At 45.2% G+C, this 19,476-nt stretch overlaps 1 protein-coding gene across 5 annotated transcripts in view; it reads left to right on the top strand.

Moving 5' to 3' along the window:
• Positions 1-19,476, top strand: part of LOC138663465 (oocyte zinc finger protein XlCOF7.1-like) — an 87,479-nt gene that overhangs the window by 31,855 nt on the left and 36,148 nt on the right. For 3 of the 5 annotated variants that reach the window (XM_069749684.1, XM_069749682.1, XM_069749683.1), the window contains exons 2-6: positions 11,118-11,267; positions 11,397-11,543; positions 11,628-11,751; positions 11,835-11,929; positions 12,125-12,215. In XM_069749684.1, coding sequence (XP_069605785.1) covers positions 11,190-11,267; positions 11,397-11,543; positions 11,628-11,751; positions 11,835-11,929; positions 12,125-12,215 — 535 coding nt within the window. In that variant the 5' untranslated portion in view covers positions 11,118-11,189. Of the gene's footprint in view, positions 1-11,117; positions 11,268-11,396; positions 11,544-11,627; positions 11,752-11,834; positions 11,987-12,124; positions 12,216-19,476 lie in introns of all 5 variants that reach the window. The other 2 variants (XM_069749681.1, XM_069749680.1) reach the window with 1 other exon arrangement.

Raw genomic sequence — 19,476 nt, 5'->3', positions numbered from 1 at the left:
ATAAAGCTGTGCCATATATGCTCTGCACCGTTCATTATGGCCCCATAGATGCTCCTTATAAAGCTGTGCCATGTATGCTCTGCACCGTTCAGTTTGGCCCCATAGATGCTCCTTATAAAGCAGTGCCATATATAATGCTCTGCACCGTTCAGTTTGGCCCCATAGATGCTCCTTATAAAGATAAAGCTGTGCCATATATGCTCTGCACCGTTCAGTTTGGCCCCATAGATGCTCATTATAACGCTGTGCCCTATTTGCTCTGCACCGTTCAGTTTGGCCCCATAGATGCTCATTATAAAGCTGTGCCCTATATGCTCTGCACCGTTCAGTTTGGCCCCATAGATGCTCATTATAAAGCTGTGCCCTATATGCTCTGCACCGTTCAGTTTGGCCCCATAGATGCTCATTATAAATCTGTGCCCTATATGCTCTGCACCATTCAGTTTGGCCCCATAGATGCTCCACATAAATCTGTGCCATATATAACGCTGCTGCAGCAATAAAAAAAAAACAAAAAACACATACTCACCTCTCTTGCTTGCAGCTCCCCAGCGTCCGGTCCCGGCGTCTCTCCGCACTGACTGATCAGGCAGAGGGCGCCGCGCACACTATATGCGTCATCGCACCCTCTGACCTGCACAGTCAGAGCGGAGAGACGCCGGGAAGATGGAGCGGCACCGGGAAGATGGAGCGGCGCCTGGCGTGTGGATCGTGGACAGGTAAATATGACATACTTACCTAGTCCCGGCGATTCTGACGCTCCCCCTGCCCGTCACACTGTCTTCGGGTGCCGCAGCTTCTTCCTCTATCAGCCTGCAAGGCTTCTCCCTCTATCATTATCAACATCTTTTAGTAAATCATACAGTGGTTTAGCCAGATGAGCAAAATCTTCAATAAATTCTCTGGAAAAATTAATAAGACCCAAAAAATTTCTAAGCTCCGTAATATTAGTTGGTATGGGGACAGCTTGAATAGCTTTAACCCTATCATGCATGGTTTCTTTCCTTCTGTTGAGACGGACAGACAGACACCCAGAAATTTAACCTCTGACCTCATCAATTCTACTTTATCTAGGCTCATTTTGAGCCTGACACACATTTTCAAGGGTCTCTTTGTGTTCACATTCATTGACAGTTTGAATCAATAAATCATCAACATATTGTAGGACTTTGTCTCTGTAGCCAAGTGTTGTGAATTCTGCTCTTGGGTTCCCTCCAGTGGTTGTAGGTGGGAATGCAGTTGCCTCTGAGTCACAGTCTTGGCCAGGTGTATCTGCTAATTGCTGTTCGGACTGGGATATTTAAGTGTGCAGGATTCATTAGCCCTTGCCAGTTGTCAATGTTTCTTGTGAAGTGATGGTTCACTTTCTGGCTTCTCCTGCCTGCTGCCAAATTCTGCAAAGATAAGTGTTTGGTTCTTTGTATCTGTGGCACACTGCTGTGTGCTGGTTTCAGTTTTATTCCTGCTCTGATTGTAGGATTCACTGGAGTTGCAGATTTATGCTCTTACATCTATTAGTTAGATGTAGGTAATTTTTGTTATTTCTGCAGTGGATGTTTTTGAAGGGTTTTTTACTGACCGCACAGAACTCTGTCCTTTTCTGTCCTATTTAGCTAGAGTGGCCTCCTGTGCTAAATTCTGTTTTCTGCCTGTGTATGTTTTTTCCTCTCCGACTCACCGCCAATATTTGTGGGGGGCTGTCTATCCTTTGGGGATTTTCTCTGAGGCAAGATAGTATTCCTCTTTCCATCTTTAGGGGTAATTAGTCCTCCGGCTGTGAGGAGGTGTCTAGGTGTGTTAGGTACACTCCACGGCTACTTCTAGTTGCGATGTTAAGTTCAGGATTGCGGTCAGTACAGTGGCCACCATCTCCAGTGAAAGTTCTCATGCAGCTCCAAAGTCACCGGATCATAACAGTACAACTGGCCCACAGTGAGTTAAATGCATCTCAGAAGAAGGGAAGGAAGCTCTTGAGCCATTTTTTTTCTCCAGTCTATTTTGTGTTCTCCCTCTTAATATCTGTGTGACTGAGGAACCTGGTGCAAGCATGAATGTTCAGGATTTAGCTTCTCGTGTAGACCAGATTGCTGCTAAGGTGCAAGGTATTTGTGAGTATATTTTTCAGACTCCTGCTTTAGAACCAAAGATTCCTACTCCTGATTTATTTTCTGGTGACAGGTCTAAATTTTTGAGCTTCAAAAACAACTGTAAACTTTTTTTGCCCTGAGACCTCGATCCTCTGGTGATTCCAGTCAGCAGGTAAAAATCGTTATTTCACTGCTGCGTGGCGATCCGCAGGAGCTGGCATTTTCTCTGGAATCTGGAAATCCGGCTTTGCTTAATATTGATTCCTTTTTTCAGGCTTTAGGATTATTGTATGATGAGCCTAATTCTGTGGATCAAGCTGAGAAGACCTTGTTGGTCCTGTCTCATGGTCAAGAGGCGGCAGAATTGTATTGTCAGAAATTCAGAAAATGGTCGGTGTTGACTAAATGGAATAATGACGCTTTACCGGCAATTTTCAGAAGGGGGCTTTCTGAATCCGTTAAAGATGTTATGGTGGGGTTTCCCACGCCTTCCGGTCTGAGTGAATCTATGTCTCTGGCCATTCAGATTGACCGACGCCTGCGGGAGCGCAGAACTGTGCGCGCTGTGGCGTTATCTTCAGAGCAAATTCCTGAGCCTATGCAATGTGATAGATTTCTGTCTAGAACGGAACGACAAGGTTTCAGACGTCAAAATGGGTTGTGTTATTATTGTTGCGATGCTTCTCATGTCATTTCTGTCTGCCCTAAGCGGACTAAAAGGATCGCCAGTTCAATTACCATCAGTACTGTACAACCTAAATTTCTGTTATCTGTGTCCTTGATCTGCTCATTGTCATCATTTTCTGTCATGGCGTTTGTGGATTCAGGCGCCGCCTTGAATTTAATGGATTTTGAGTTTGCCAAGCGTTGTGGTTTTCCCTTGAAGTCTTTGCAGAACCCTATTCCTTTAAGGGGCATTGATGCTGCACCCTTGGCTAAAAATAAGCCCCAGTTTTGGACAAAGGTAACCATGTGCATGGCGCCAGCCCATCAGGAAGATTGTTGATTTCTGGTGTTGCATAACTTGCATGATGTTGTCGTGCTGGGTTTTCCATGGTTGCAGGTACATAATCCTGTGTTGGACTGGAAATCCATGTCTGTGACTAGTTGGGGTTGTCAGGGGGTTCATAATGATGTTTCTTTGATGTCAATCTCCTCTTCTTCACCTTCTGAGATTCCAGAGTTTTTGTCTGATTTTCAGGATGTATTCGATGAGCCCAAGTCCAGTTTTCTTCCACCGCACAGGGATTGTGATTGTGCTATTGACTTGATTCCAGGCTGTAAGTTTCCTAAGGGTCGACTTTTCAACCTATCTGTGCCTGAACATACCGCCATGCGGAGCTATATTAAAGAGTCTTTGGATAAAGGGCATATTCGACCATCTTCTTCACCGTTGGGAGCAGGGTTCTTTTTTGTTGCTAAAAAAGATGGTTCCTTGAGACCCTGTATAGATTATCGCCTCTTGAATAAAATCACGGTCAAGTTTCAATACCCTTTACCTTTGCTTTCCGATTTGTTTGCTAGGATTTAGGCCATGTTCACACAGTGCGTTTTTTACTGCGGAACCGCCGCGATTTTGCCGCTGCGGCTCCGCAGCTGTTTTCCATGCAGGGTACAGTACACTGTACCCTATGGAAAACAGGAACCACTGTGCACATGATGCGGGAATCGGGAAAAAAAGCCGCGCTGAATAGCCGCGGTAAAAAAGAAGTACCATGTCACTTCTTTTTGCAAAACTGCAGCAGTTCTGCACCCATTGACCTCCATTGTGAGGTCAAACCTGCAGTAAAACCCGCAGATGAAAAATATATCTGCGGGTTTTACTGCGGTTTGTGGTGCAGAACCGCTGCAGTGTGGCTGCCCCCCGTGCTCCGACGCCCCCCCCCCCCGTGCCCTCATCTCCCCCCCCTTATACTTACCTGGCCTCCCGGTGTCCGTCCGGCCGTCTTCTCCCTGGGCGCCGCCATCTTGCAAAATGGTGGGCGCATGCGCAGTGCGCCCGCCGAATCTGCCGGCCGGCAGATTCGTTCCAAAGTGCATTTTGATCACTGAGATATAACCCCTCAGTGATCAAAATAAAAAAAATAGTAAATGACACCCCCCTCTTTGTCACCCCCATAGGTAGGGACAATAAAAAAATTAAGAATTTTTTTTCTTCCACTAAGGTTAGAATAGGGGTAGTGTTAGGGGCAGGGTTAGGGGTAGGGTTAGGGTATTTTCAGCCATTTTAACCCTAAAAAACTTCCTAGAAAACACACAGACTCTGCATAGAAAACTGCATCAAAAAACGCATCAAAAAACGCACCAAAAAAGCACCAAAAAAAGGACCTGCGTTTTCTGCCAAGAGCTGCGGTTTTTAGTCCTGAAAAAAAAGGAGGGAAATCAGGAACGTGTGAACATAGCCTAAGGGAGCTAGTTGGATTACTAAGATTGACCTTTGAGGGGCGTATAATCTTGTTCGTATTAAGCAGGGTGATGAATGGAAAACTGCGTTTAACACGCCCGAAGGCCATTTTGAGTACCTTGTGATGCCATTCAGACTCTCTAATGCTCCATCTGTTTTTCAATCCTTTATGCATGATATTTTTTGGACTTATCTTGATAAATTCTTGATTGTATATTTGGACGATATTTTGATTTTTTTCCGATGATTAGGAGTCTCATGTGCAACAGGTCAGGATGGTATTTCAGATCCTTCGTGACAATGCCCTGTTTGTGAAAGGGTCTAAGTGTCTCTTTGGGGTGCAGAAAGTCTCTTTTTTGGGCTTCATTTTTTCTCCCTCGTCTATAGAGATGGATCTGGTTCAGGTTCAGGCCATTCATGATTGGATTCAGCCCACATCCGTGAAGAGCCTTCCGAAATTTTTGGGTTTTGCAAATTTTTATCGCCGTTTCATTGCTAATTTTTCTAGCGTGTTAAACCCTTGACAGATTTGACGAAGAAAGGTGCTGATGTGGCTAATTGGTCCTCTGCGGCTGTCTCTGCCTTTCAGGAGCTTAAACGTCGATTTACTTCTGCTCCTGTGTTTCGCCAACCGGATGTTTCTCTTCCGTTTCAGGTTGAGGTTGACGCTTCTGAGATTGGGGCAGGGGCCGTTTTCTCTCAGAGGGATCCTGTTGGTTCCTTAATGAAACCGTGTGCCTTCTTTTCCCGTAAATTTTCGCCTGCTGAACGCAATTATGTCTGCAATCGGGAGTTGTTGGCTATGAAGTGGGCGTTTGAGGAGTGGTGACATTGGCTTGAAGGAGCTAAGCACCGTATTGTGGTCTTGACCGATCATAAGAATTTGATTTACCTCGAGTCTGCTAGACGGCTGAATCCTAGACAGGCTTGATGGTCCTTGTTTTTTATCCCGTTTTGATTTCGTGGTCTCGTACCTTCCGGGTTCTAAGAATATTAAGGCTGATGCCCTCTCTAGGAGTTCTTTGCCTGATTCTCCTGAGGTCTTGGAGCCGGTTGGTATTCTGAAAGAAGGGGTGGTCCTTTCTGCCATTTCCCCTGATTTACGACGGGTTCTTCAGGAATTTCAAGCTGACAGACCTGACCGCTGTCCTGTGGGGAAACTGTTTGTTCCTGACAGGTGGACTAGTAGAGTAATTTCTGAGGTTCACTGTTCCGTGTTGGCTGGACATCCTGGCATTTTTGGTACCAGAGATTTGGTTGGTAGGTCCTTTTGGTGGCCTTCATTGTCACGTGATGTGCGTTCTTTTGTGCAGTCCTTTGGGACTTGTGCGCGGGCTAAGCCTTGTTGTTCCAGTGCTAGTGGGTTGCTTTTGCCATTGCCTATTCCTGAGAGGTCCTAGACGCATATTTCGATGGATTTTATTTCTGATCTTCCGGTCTCCCAGAAGATGTCTGTATCTGGGTTGTTTTTGTGACCGGTTCTCTAAGATGGTTCTTTTGGTGCCCTTGCTTAAATTGCCTTCCTCTTCTGATTTGGTTCCGTTGTTTTTTCAGCATGTGGTTCGTTTGCATGGTATTCCGGAGAATATTGTGTCCGACAGAGGTTCCCAGTTTGTTTCTAGGTTTTGGCGGGCCTTTTGTGCCAGGCTGGGCATTGATTTGTCTTTTTCCTCTGCATTTCATTCTCAGACAAACGGCCAGACCGAGCAAACTAATCAGACTTTGGAGACTTATTTGAGATGCTTTGTGTCTGCTGATCAGGATGATTGGGTGGCTTTTTTGCCATTGGCCGAGTTTGCCCTTAATAATCGGGCTAGTTCGGCTACTTTGGTTTCGCCTTTTTTTTGTAATTTTGGTTTTCATCCTCGTTTTTCTTCTGGGCAGGTTGAGCCTTCTGACTGTCCTGGTGTGGATTCTGTGGTTGACAGGTTGCAGCAGATTTGGGCTCATGTGGTGGACAATTTGGTGTTGTCTCAGGAGGAGGCTCAGCGTTTTGCTAACCGTCGTCGGTGTGTTGTCTTCCCGTCATGTTCCTATGAAGGTTTCTTCTCCTAAGTTTAAGCCTCGGTTTATTGGTCCTTATAGGATTTCTGAGATTATTAATCCGGTGTCTTTTCGACTGGCGCTTCCGGCCTCTTTTGCTATCCATAATGTCTTCCATAGATCTTTGTTGCGGAAATATGTGGAGCCCGTTGTTCCCTCTGTTGATCCTCCGGCCCCTGTGTTGGTTGATGGGGAGTTGGAATATGTTGTTGAGAAGATTTTGGATTCCCGTTTTTCGAGGCGGAAGCTTCAGTACCTTTTCAAATGGAAGGGTTATGGCCAGGAGGATAATTCTTGAGTTTTTGCCTCTGATGTCCATGCTGCTGATTTGGTCCGTGCCTTTCATCTGGCTCATCCTGATCGTCCTGGTGAGGGTTCGGTGACCCCTCCTCAAGGGGGGGGGTACTGTTGTGAATTCTGCTCTTGGGTTCCCTCCAGTGGTTGTAGGTGGGAATGCAGTTGTCTCTGAGTCACAGTCTTGGCCAGGTGTTCGGACTGGGATATTTAAGTGTGCAGGATTCATTAGCCCTTGCCAGTTGTCAATGTTTCTTGTGAAGTGATGGTTCACTTTCTGGCTTCTTCTGCCTGCTGCCAAATTCTTCAAAGATAAGTGTTTGGTTCTTTGTATCTGTGGCACACTGCTGTGTGCTGGTTTCAGTTTTATTCCTGCTCTGATTGTAGGATTCACTGGAGTTGCAGATTTATGCTCTTACATCTATTAGTTAGATGTAGGTAATTTTTGTTATTTCTGCAGTGGATGTTTTTGAAGGGTTTTTTACTGACCGCACAGAACTATTCTGTCCTATTTAGCTAGAGTGGCCTCCTGTGCTAAATTCTGTTTTCTGCCTGTGTGTTTTTTCCTCTCTGACTCACTGCCAATATTTGTGGGGGGCTGTCTATCCTTTGGGGATTTTCTCTGAGGCAAGATAGTATTCCTCTTTCCATCTTTAGGGGTAATTAGTGACGAGGTGTCTAGGTGTGTTGGGTACACTCCACGGCTACTTCTAGTTGCGGTGTTAAGTTCAGGATTGCGGTCAGTACAGTGGCCACCATCTCCAGTGAAAGTTCTCATGCAGCTCCAAAGTCACCGGATCATAACAGCCAAGGGGTTCTAACACCTGAGCCAATGCCTGATGGAAATACACAGGAGAACTGTGAAATCCCATGGGCAACCACGTGGACAAGTACTGCACATTCTCAAGCATCAATGCAAAGCGGAGGGCAGATTCAGGTGTTACGGGTACACTGAGGAAAAAGCCATTTACAATGTCCAAACAAGAAAACACTTTACAATCACTCCTCAGCTGTGACATAACTTCAGGGACAGATGCAACAAGGTGAGCTGCTGAGAGTGTGTACTTATTTACAAGTTTCAGGTCCACAACCATTCGAAAGCTGCCATCTTCCTTTTTTACAGGTAAAATGGGCTGTTACATGGAGAATTATCTTTCACAACACCTTGTTTTTCCAATTCATTGACCACAACCCTTATGTAATGGATTGCATCCTCAGTAATACGATACTGGCACTGGAAAGGTGGCAGCCTTTCACCATCAATTTTATATCGAGTTTAACTGGTGTTTAACTTGAGTTTAACTTGAGTTTGCATTCGCCCACAATCAGCTTTCTTTGAGATCCACAATGCAGGGAACCTTTGCTTCAATTCATTTTTTAAAACATCATTGTCAACATTTTCACTAGTACATGAGCCTAGACTGGCAGTGGGAAATTTGTGACTCTTCTCTTCCTCCTCCACAGGTACAATTACAGAACAAATAGTCACTTCTTTGTTCCACCACGACTTTGTTACACAAATCAACAATTCCCATTACTCTCAAAACATCAGTACCCAAAATAGTGGACCGTAACTGTGGATTTACCCAAAAAGTGCATGGAAGACCCCTTTTCTTCGATCCCCCTGCGCCCTGAAATCTCAGGTTCACTGGATGACTTTTTTTCTGCTTGAATGCAGGAGGCCTCAAATCCTACCAAAGTGGTAGTCTCAGGCAGTCCAGGGGGTGACTGCAATTTACCCTATGTCCTGTTGCTGAAACTGAGGCTCCTGTATCGATGAGGATATCTTCCCACTGCAGCCCCTCTAGTCTCCCTTTGACATAAGGTCTTCAGTCCTTGCCCATGGAAAGGGGGGCAAGGAGGACAAGGGAACAGGGGGAGCACTCCATCAGTCAGTATTTCCTGCGGTGGGAAGCCCAAAAATCCATCATCCTCATCTAGACATGGCTTCCATCCCACAGCTCCCATCTCTGCCCCAAGGAGATCCTCAGTAAGAGTCCGGTCCTCATGTTCCCACAACTCCCTTAGCAAAGGAGCGTAGGGAAGAGAAGGAGTGACCCCTCCCTGAAGAGCATGGATCTCCGAGCATGAATGATTGGGAGCTACTGGGGAGGAAGCAGGAGCAGAAGGCTCGAGAGACTTGGTTAACCATTTGAAGCCCGTTATATTGCTGATACTGCCTAGGGTCATTCACCACTAGATACAGAGGTATAACTCCAGAAGGAGGTTTGGAGATCTCCCAGGGCTGCTGGGGATTAAATGGCACCCAGGGTTCAGTCCCTGGCTCAAAATTGGGACAAAAACGTCTAACGTATCCAAGCTGCCCACAAAGGTAACACAGAGGACCCCTTGTGAGATTCTGGGGGGATCTGCCGAATGGGACCGGCCCACTCTTGGCAGCTTGGGGTCATATACGTGATCCGATGCCCATGCGATAAACTTTATGTAGGACGCACTAAGCGGTGTCTTATGACTCGAATCAAGGAGCATCTGAAAAATATCCAGAAAGGCCACACAGGGCACCCCCTGACATTTTTTAATGAAACATAATAAATCAACTAAAGGAATATTTTTTACTGGCATCCAACTGGTCCACCAAAACCCTAGGGGGGGGGGCGATTTTATTAAGAGCATGTCCAGGGCAGAAACGCAATGGATATTTACCCTAGACATCCTGGCCCCAAAGGGTTTAAACCAGGGGCGGACCTATCATTGGTGCAACCTGTGCGGCCGCACAGGGGCCCAAGAGGTAAGGGGGCCCATTTCTACCTCCGAAACAAGTGCAATTTTGCATTTTTAGTAGCTCTTGAGCTGCAAAGGGTCCAAATATTTTTCTTGCACAGGGGCCCTTTTCTGTCTGTGTCCGCCAGTGGTTTAAACCATGAGGTGGAATTATTTGCATTCTGATGTGTGTAGGTTGCCCTGTTGAACTAGTAGTGGCCAGTCAGCAATGGGGTAAAATATTGGAGAACGGGGCATAAAGATATGTCTATAGGTACTATAGGGAAATCATACAAGATAAGTAAGACAAGTTTTAGAAAGAAAGAAAAGGCTTTTTTCTGGGAAGTTTTTTCTGGGTGATTTTTTTTGGAGCCTTTGAGGCATTTTCTGTATAAAGAATTATTTTAAACATATTCCAGTTTTTATTTTATCTTTGGAAAAGAAATTTTTTTTTAGAGTATATACATTTTTAGAGTACTCCTTGTGAGTATTGTTTAAAGGATGTTTAGCAATATTAATAAAAGAATTTTCCCAAAAACTTTTTCCCTAACGAATCCACTTCTTATGCATCACTTAGAATGTTTTAAATGGTGTCATTTGACATTTGATATATTAATAAAATTACGGTTTTAATATATACATATATGCACTTATTTACAGATGAACTTAGCACACTGCACCATGTACCCCTCTGTCTCGTCAAAACATAATAGTTTTACTCTTATGGAAATTTGGGCGCTGCTATGAACACATAGGAGACTGGTGTGGATATTTTGACACTTGCTGGGAAACCTGGGGTTAAATTGTGGGCGGTGCGCATAGATGGGCTGATAAGATATAAGATAGGGTGAGTTTAGGGAGCGGTAACCCTGAGGAAGAAGAGTGCCGCTCTTTGAAATGCGTTGGTTGTTTCCTTCTCCCCTTTTTGAGCCCTGTAGCGCTCCATACTGCAGGTGGCGTCACTAGTAGGAGGAGCCTATCGGCCATCTTGTTTGTTCCACGTGGTATCCAGGGAACGCTACCGGCCATAGCTTCCCTGGACCAACACTGCACTCTGCCATCTGACACAGACGGCGCCGCAGCCCTGGGTACGTACACCGGGCAGGTGAACAGGTATCCAGCACTGTCCCTCATACAGCTACATTCATCAATCTAGAGGTAAGCTGATGGGTATTGGTACCTGATTTAAATCTGTAGTTATACATACGACACGGCCAGTATAGGGATCTTTTGGTGGATTGGTTGTTTGCTACTGATTTCAGTGGGATCTTGTTACTTGGAATTCACTTGGGGTCTCTTTGGATTATTTGTTACCTAAGTATCCTGTTTAGTCCTCTCCTATTTATGCATCCTCAAGCGCGGTATCTATTGATCTAACAGGTGTATATTGGCATACGGGGTGGCACTACCCTGGTTGATTTCAGCAGCTGAGGACTGCTAGTTTCGGGTTGAGCTCCAGTGTGACCACTTATTGTTAAATCTCCTCATATGTTTCCCTTATTATCTCCAGTAATTGTATTATTACACAGGATTCTTATGATGTTACATCGGCTCATCTTCTCATTCAGGTCTCTACAATATCGGATTCTCTCAGTGAAGATCTTCTACAAAAGAAAATTTTCTTGATTTACCCATAAAAGATGGATATGGACAGAGACAAGATGGCTGAGAGGATATTACACCTCACCCTGGAGATCCTCTTCCGGCTTACTGGAGAGGTGAGAGATTCTGATGACGTCACATTACATCATTCTTATCTATGGGAATAACAGATGGACAGAACTGGAGAGGTGAGGACTCTGGAAATGTCTGTAGTGAGATTTATTAATGTGTCTCTCCATAACAAGGATTACACAGTGGTGAAGAAGACCTCTAGTGAACGCTGTCAGGACCCTGTGTCTGAGGGATGGGGAAGACTCCTGATACATGAGGACATCAATGACCAGAAGATCCTAGAACTCATCTACAAGATGATTGAGCTGCTGACTGCAGAGGTGACACTGCTCCGAATTCTGGGACATTGTACAGTAGCACTATGTAGAGATTGGGGGGGGTGACTGTATCATTGTATGTGTCAGGTTCCTATAAGGTGTCAGGATGTCGCTGTCTATTTCTCCATGGAGGAGTGGGAGTATTTAGAAGGACACAGAGATCTGTACAAGAACGTCATAATGGAGGTTCCCCAGCCCCTCATATCTCCAGGTAATAGACAGGACTAAATACACACGGTCTATAATTATCTGTATGTAAAGAATTAATTCACTCCCTGTATGTGTCTCCTCCAGATCTATCCAGTAAGATGACAACACTAGAGACATGTCCCTGTCTTGTTCCACAAGACTGCAAGCAAGAAGATCTCAATGCTCCTCAGGATCATCAGGTAGATGGAGAGAAGGTGTCAAGAGATCTTGCCTATGATGTGCAGATGGTTGTGAAGGTCTTGTGCTCAGTCTTGTTTTATCTACCAGTATTATATGATTATACTTGTGTAATGAGAACGGTGGAGATGGCAGGATCAGAGCTGATCATAGATGTGACTTCTCCATGTCTGTGACTTTTATAATATGTGTTTCAGGGTGAAGATCTGACCCATATTAATGCTATAGAGACATATGTGAGGGGTGATGAGCGGTGTAAGGAGGAGATTCCTACATATGACTACCCAGGTGAGTAGTAACCACTAAATGCAGAGAAGTCACAGATTCTCCTCCGTCACCGGCTGTGGCTGCTTTATCGGTGGTGTAGTCTGGCCGTATTACCATGATCACCATTTTGCCTCCAGATCACAACATTCTCCTCTACCCAAAACTGCTCAAATGACTTTGGGCATTGAAAGCCCTTTTCTATAGAACTTACAACCTGGTAGATCCACCTATCCCCTGGGTTTAGAAGACGCTGTTACCTGCCCAGATCTGTGAACTACAAAGCCAAATGACAGCGTACGTAGAATGTGCTGACAAGATAGAAAATCACTTGAAGAAAAATATTATGATGGTCCTGTAAGAGAAAGCGGAGGGTAATGATGCTGTTGGCTTCCTAGAACCCTGAGATCTTATCAGATGAATCTCCCTTCTCTCCCTTCTGTGCTGCTGAATGTGATCATATGGTCCCGACAAGACCAGGTCCAGTCTTTCTGGCCAAACTTCACTTTTATGATCGACAACATTAAATGTGCAGTGAGGCCAAGTGTGAATTTCTGTAGAATAACAGAGTTTCCCTTTATCCTGACTTTCCACTTTGTATTAAAACCGACTAACTTCATGGAGGATTGTGATAATCTACATAAAACACATCACACCTGTGCCAGGATATATCTCTAAGCTGTGCGTGGCTGATGGCTGTAATATACATTTATTCACACCTGCAGGAGATGTGTTGGCTCCGGCCCTGGTTTCATGGATTCACACCACCTCATAAATTACATTGTTTTTGATGCTAAGAAATTCAGATTACTGCACAATCTCTCTTGAAATGGGGAGCAATATTATTTTCTCTAATCTTCTGGTCAGGATTCATAGTAGCTCCAATGGTCCACCATAAATGAATGCAACTCTGGTTTATTGTTGTTTAATCTGTATTTGTAGTTTTCAGTTCATTAGATTCTCGTGCTCTGGGGCGGGGCTGTGGGTGGGGCTTTGTGGTGCTATGGGGCGGGGCTTTATGTTCTGCTCTGATTACATATTCATCTGTATTGGCTTAAGATAGGTCACTTATCCCTCACTGACCTTCCCCCTATTTTTACATAATGCATATAGTAGTGTTGATATTATTGTTGATAATGCCTATAATATTGTGGCTATTAGGAGGCTTAGAAAAAAAATTACATCCAGCAAAATGACTCCAGTGGCGCCTGTCCAGTAGCATCTATCTCGTACTTATAGATGCTACTGCGCATCTACTTATCATTGCTATTATATGCATTATCTAAAAATGACGGGCAGGTCAGTGAAGGACCAGCGACCTGTCATAAGCCAATAGAGATGAATATGTAATCATAGCACCACATAAAGCCCCGCCCGCAGGCTGCCCAAAGCCCCTCCCCAGAGCACGAGAATCTCATTAACTGAAAACTACAAATACAGATAAAACAACAACCACAAGACGGATTTCATCACCAGGTATCAGTGTAACCAGTATAACGGCACCGACTTGACAGTGTATGTAGGTCACTGAGCAGAATCCTGCTGACAGGTTCCCTTTAAGACATCTCCACTCTACACTATTATGCACAGTTCTCTTTAAATGTGTAATATTTCTTCTTGAAACTCATCTGACAGAAAATATTGGAGCTTACGATAGTTTAGATTGTGAAGTCACCGAGCCCCGTCCTCTAATTACCCCAGAGAGGTTTCACCACTAGCTACTCATTTATTACAGATGGAGACTGTTCAGTTTGAGCATTTCAGTAGATGTTATTGTCTATAGTCACAGTTTTTCATTACAGTAGTGTCCAAAATACTCTGATTTTAACCTCTTCCTGCAGCCAGTTTTGTGTTCTTAATCAGGCCCCATTTTTACAATCTGACGTGTGTCACTTTATGTGGCAATAACTTTGGAATTCTTCACAAAGGATAATAGAAAACAAATGGATCTTACAAATTATTTTTCAGCTTCTCACAATACCGTATATAGGATTGTACACTACTCTCTGGGCACATGGCAGTGTTCAGAAGGGAAGGAGCACCATTTAGCTGTTTGAATGCAGATCTAGCTGGAATAGTTTGCAGACACAATGTATTGGGAGCACTGTTCGTGGTCAACTGGCAGCTCAAAAGATATCCACCATTAACATGCTTGGCAATATCTTCTGTGCTTTCCATATCCCAAGGATTGCATTGCTCATCGCTCTTTATCACCATTACATGGATCTGGACTTACACTGGAACCCCTAGGTTTGGACCATGGTGTTACCTGCTATTCTGTGGTATTAGATGGAAAGAAGAATATTCCGGTAGCTGGGTCAGAAGCAGAAGGACAGAATCAGAAGACACAAGAGTAGTCAGTAAACGGGCCACGTTCACAACAGGAAACAAATACTCAAGCCGCAAGCTGAGCATAGAGGACTGAACCAGAGGAGAACAAGGCTGTATCTGGCAGATTCCGGCCATGTGCTTTGAGCTTTAGTAGGGTGTGGTACTTTCCAATTAGCTGAAGTAGGGAGCAGATTACTCCTGTTGGACAGCAGGAACAGATCCCAGATGAGATTGGACACACCGTGTGCAGAAGCCCTAATATGACAGAAAACCAGAATAGTCCAAATCCCCATAAAGTGTTTCCATTTTATAAATTGATTCACTGAGGGTTATAATCTATACATATGTGGTCAAAATTGTTGGTACCCCTTGTTTAATGACAGAAAAACCCACAATGGTCACAGAAATAACTTGAATCTGACAAAAGTAATAAGAAATAAAACATCTATGAAAATGAACAAATAAAAGTCAGACATTGCTTTTCAACCATGGTTCCACAGAATAAAAAAAAAATAAAACTCATGAAATAGGCCTGGACAGAAATGATGGTACCCTTAAAAATATTGTGACAAAAGGGACATGCTAAGTTGCGGTGTGTCCACTATCTAGCATCACAGGTGTCTACAATCTTGGAATCAGTGAGTGGCCTGTATATAGGGTTACAGATACTCTCTGTGCTGTTTGGTGACATGGTGTGTATCACACTCAACATGGACCAGAGAAAGCAAAGGAAAGAGTTGTCTCAGGAGATTAGAAAAAAAGTTATAGATAAACATGTTAAAGGTAAAAGTTATAAGACCATCTCCAAGCAGCTTGATGTTCCTGTGACTATAGTTGCACATATTATTCATAGTAACATAGTAACATAGTTAGTAAGGCCGAAAAAAGACATTTGTCCATCCAGTTCAGCCTATATTCCATCATAATAAATCCCCAGATCTACGTCCTTCTACAGAACCTAATAATTGTATGATACAATATTGTTCTGCTCCAGGAAGACATCCAGGCCTCTCTTGAACCCCTCGACTGAGTTCGCCATCACCACCTCCTCAGGCAAGCAATTCCAGATTCTCACTGCCCTAACAGTAAAGAATCCTCTTCTATGTTGGTGGAAAAACCTTCTCTCCTCCAGACGCAAAGAATGCCCCCTTGTGCCCGTCACCTTCCTTGGTATAAACAGATCCTCGGGGCGTGGCCTGAGAGTCCATGTGAGCGGACGTGCGGCTGTGAGCTCCCGCCGCTGTATATTGTAAAATCCTGCAGAGCCGCTGCTGTTTGGTCCCTGCGGGGGCTTACTGGCTGCGGGGAGACTTGGAGAGGCCGGCGGTGCTGTTCGGTAGCGCTGGAACCGACGAACATGACCAGGAGACGGCAGAAGGACGCGGGAGCCGGGGATGCAGGCGCAATCCAAGATGGCGCCGACTTGAGGGAAAAGGCAGACAAGGAGAACGCCGCATGCAGAAAGCGCATGGAGGTAGCGGCAAAGCTCCAGCAGTTTGCGAGAGCGGAGGCCGCAGAGGAGGGAGCCGGAGCTGATACCGAAGAGGAGGAGGAGGAGGAGAGCCCAGCAGGAGAACATGAGGTACAACAGGGGAGAAAGGAGAGTAAAATGGCGGTGGCAGAAGGGGGACCCGAGGAAATGGCGCCAGAAGCTGAGCCTACCTTAAGAGATGTTTTTGCGCTAGTTTCTTCATGTAAACAGTCTCTGACCTTACAGATACAGGAGGTTAAGTGAGACACAGCCCAGATAAACGCAGCCATGCAGAAGATTGACAAGCGTGTGGGGGAGGTAGAGGAGAGAGTGAGCACTGTAGAAGACCATATAGTGCAGCTGCAAAAAGCAGAGAAAAAGTTCACTCAAGCAATAGCTGAATTGGCTGCGAAAAATGAGGACCTTGAGAACAGGTCCAGAAGAAATAATATTCGCATAGTGGGCATCCCTGAAAAAGCTGAAGGGAGGAATCCAACGGAATATATTGAAAAATGGCTGTTAGAGACATTTGGAGATATGGCGCTAACAAAAGTGTTCGCGGTAGAAAGAGCGCATAGGGTCCCGCCGAAACCACCTGTCCCTGGAGCGAATCCCCGTACCATGCTAGCCAAAATTCTAAATTATAGAGACAGAGACATTATCCTGAGGAAGGCCAGAGACATGACGGATCTGACAGTTGAAGGTCAAAAGATTGCTATATACCCAGACTATTCTACTATGGTGCAGAAACAACGGATGATGTTCACGGGTATCAAGAGACGGCTGAGGGAATTGGGAGTGCAGTATTCCATGATGTTCCCAGCAAGACTGAGGGTGGTGGCGTTTGATAAAATTCATTTTTTCCAGAAGCCGGAGGACGCTACCCAGTGGATCGATATTAATGCTAAAAAGCTTAAAGGAAAAGGAGACTGAAACTGTGGGAAGAGTCTGAAGTTGTTTACTTATCTGTCAGTTGGAAAAGAGTCATGTGATTGACAAGCCAAGGGGTATGGGGGGGGAAGAAGGGAAAGGGATGGTGTAATGGCTGCTGGGAAAGGGGGAGGAAGGGTTTGCGACATATTTTAAGTTTATGCAGGCTTCTTGTGTGTGCAAATAATTCTAAGTTAAAATGTTTTGAGAACGTTATTTTTCAAAATGTCTGAAATCCTGTTATGTACAGTGGTGGGAGGAGGGTTGGGAAGGTAATGCCAAACGGAGTGTTCGCTATGGGCGATGATGCCCCACTCTTGGAAAGAGGTGGAATGGTTAGATGTGAGGGGGGAAGGGTGGGAGGGGGAGTTGGGAGGGGGGAGGGGGGGAGGGTAGTTAGACAGCCTGAGCTCAAAATTGATGATACTTATAGTGAAGATGAGCCAAGTGATGGGGACCCGTTTTAAGATTTTGTGCTGGAATGTGAGAGGCCTAGGGGAGAAATCTAGACGTGCTGCGTGTTTGCAATATGCAAGAGACCAAAGGGCCTCAATGATATGCTTGCTGGAGACGCATTTGGTAAGGGAAAAAGTGGATGTTTTGAATAGACGATGGATCCAGAGGGGATATCATTCTACCTTCTCCACGTATGCAAGAGGAGTCTCAATCTTGGTTCCAGCGGGAGTTCAGTATGAGGAGGTGAAGGTATATGTGGATGTGGAGGGACAGTATGTACTATTACGGTGTATACTGTATGGAGTGATGCTGTGTGTTGCCGCGATGTATATTCCGCCTCCCTACTCTAGCAGGAAGATTAGAGAAGTAATGGAGCGAGTGGAAAAATGGGGACCGACACCGTTAATAATTATCGGAGATCTAAATAACATCTGTGATGAATATTGGGATAAAAATAAAAATACTCAGAATAGGTCGGAGGGACACATAACAACATTTGGCACCTATATACAGGAGATAGGTTTGATTGATCTGTGGAGGGTTAGACATGTGGGGGAGAGAGGGTACTCATGTTATTCACCGGCACATGCCACACTCTCTAGGATTGATATGGCTCTGGGTAACAGGATTTTGGACACACTGGTTGGGGAGGTGAGATATCTGCCAAGGGCCTTGTCGGACCATAGTCCAATTGAAGTAGAGGTTAGATTGGAGGGGGCTCGCTCGCTAAGTGGGAGAGAATGGAAGATTCATCCTAATTGGTTACAGAGTATTGAGTTGGAAAGTATAGGACGGGAGGTGGCGGAATTCTTTCTCTTAAATGATGGAAGCGCCGACGCTCTTACAATTTGGGATGCAATGAAGGCGTACCTGAGGGGACTACTGTTTAGGGACATTAGTAGGTGTAAGCGGAGGACGAGAGAGGTAGAAAAAGCGGCAGTTGAGGAGTTGAAGGAAGCAGAGGATGGGATGGCCACACTGGGAACCCCTGAGGCAGAGAGAAGAATGAAAAACGCACAAAATCATTTGGAAAAAATTCTGCTAGGTAAAGCTGAGAGGAAACGAGATTTCCAAAGGGTATTGTTCTATCAGGAGGGAGAAACAGTGGGACATATGCTGTCGGTAGTGGCTGCTGCTCAGAGAGGTTCTTCATATATACACTCTTTGGATTCTGCTAGTGGAGGTAAAATAACGGAAACACCTGAAATTTTGAGAGCCTTTGCGGACTTCTATGCAGATTTGTATTCCTCTCGGGTTGGTGAATCGGTCGAGGATGCACTGACTTTCTTGGAGGGTCTGGATTTGCCGAGACTGAGTGAGGCAGATAGGGAGAGCCTTGAGGCCCCTATCACTGAGGAGGAATTGAGTCGGGCATTGATGTCTATGGCCAATGGGAAGGCGCCTGGGGTCGATGGGTTACCCGCTGAGATCTATAAAGGGTTGGCAGAAGTGTTGATTCCTAGATTAAAAATGGTATTGGAGGAAGCTAGGTCTTGTGGGCGCTTGCCAGCCTCTATGAGAGAGGCCATAATAGTGGTCATTCCAAAGGAGGATAAGGACTTGGGGAAACCGGAGTCGTATCGCCCAATTTCTTTACTAACAATTGATGTCAAGCTTCTGGCCAAGGTGTTGGCTCTCCGCCTCTCTAGTGTTATTGCGAGTCTGGTGCATTCGGACCAATCTGGCTTTATGCCGGATAGATCAACGGCGATCAATTTGCGGAGGTTATATGTAAATTTGCAGGTAGAGTCTGATAACTGTGGTCGAAGAGTGATTGTATCGCTAGATGCACACAAGGCGTTTGACAGCGTCGAATGGGGGTACCTCTGGCAGGTGCTGGAATGTATGGGGTTTGGCCCGCAGTTTGTGGCCTGGATACAGCTGTTGTACTCATTACCATCCGCCAGAATTAGAGTAAATGGGGAGCTATCTCGTCCTATAGGGCTGGCTAGGGGTACTAGGCAGGGATGTCCGCGGTCACCCCTCCTGTTCGCGTTGGCTGTAGAACCTCTTGCTGCTAAGATTCGGCAGTCGGATGGGGTCCCTGGGTTTAGGTATGGCAAAGTAGAGGAAAAAATAGCGTTATATGCGGATGAT

This window comes from Ranitomeya imitator, chromosome 2 (genome assembly GCF_032444005.1).
Source record: "Ranitomeya imitator isolate aRanImi1 chromosome 2, aRanImi1.pri, whole genome shotgun sequence".
NCBI lineage: Eukaryota > Metazoa > Chordata > Amphibia > Anura > Dendrobatidae > Ranitomeya > Ranitomeya imitator.
Note: the sequence above shows the minus strand (reverse complement) of the source record. Positions and strands in the feature narration are given on the sequence as shown.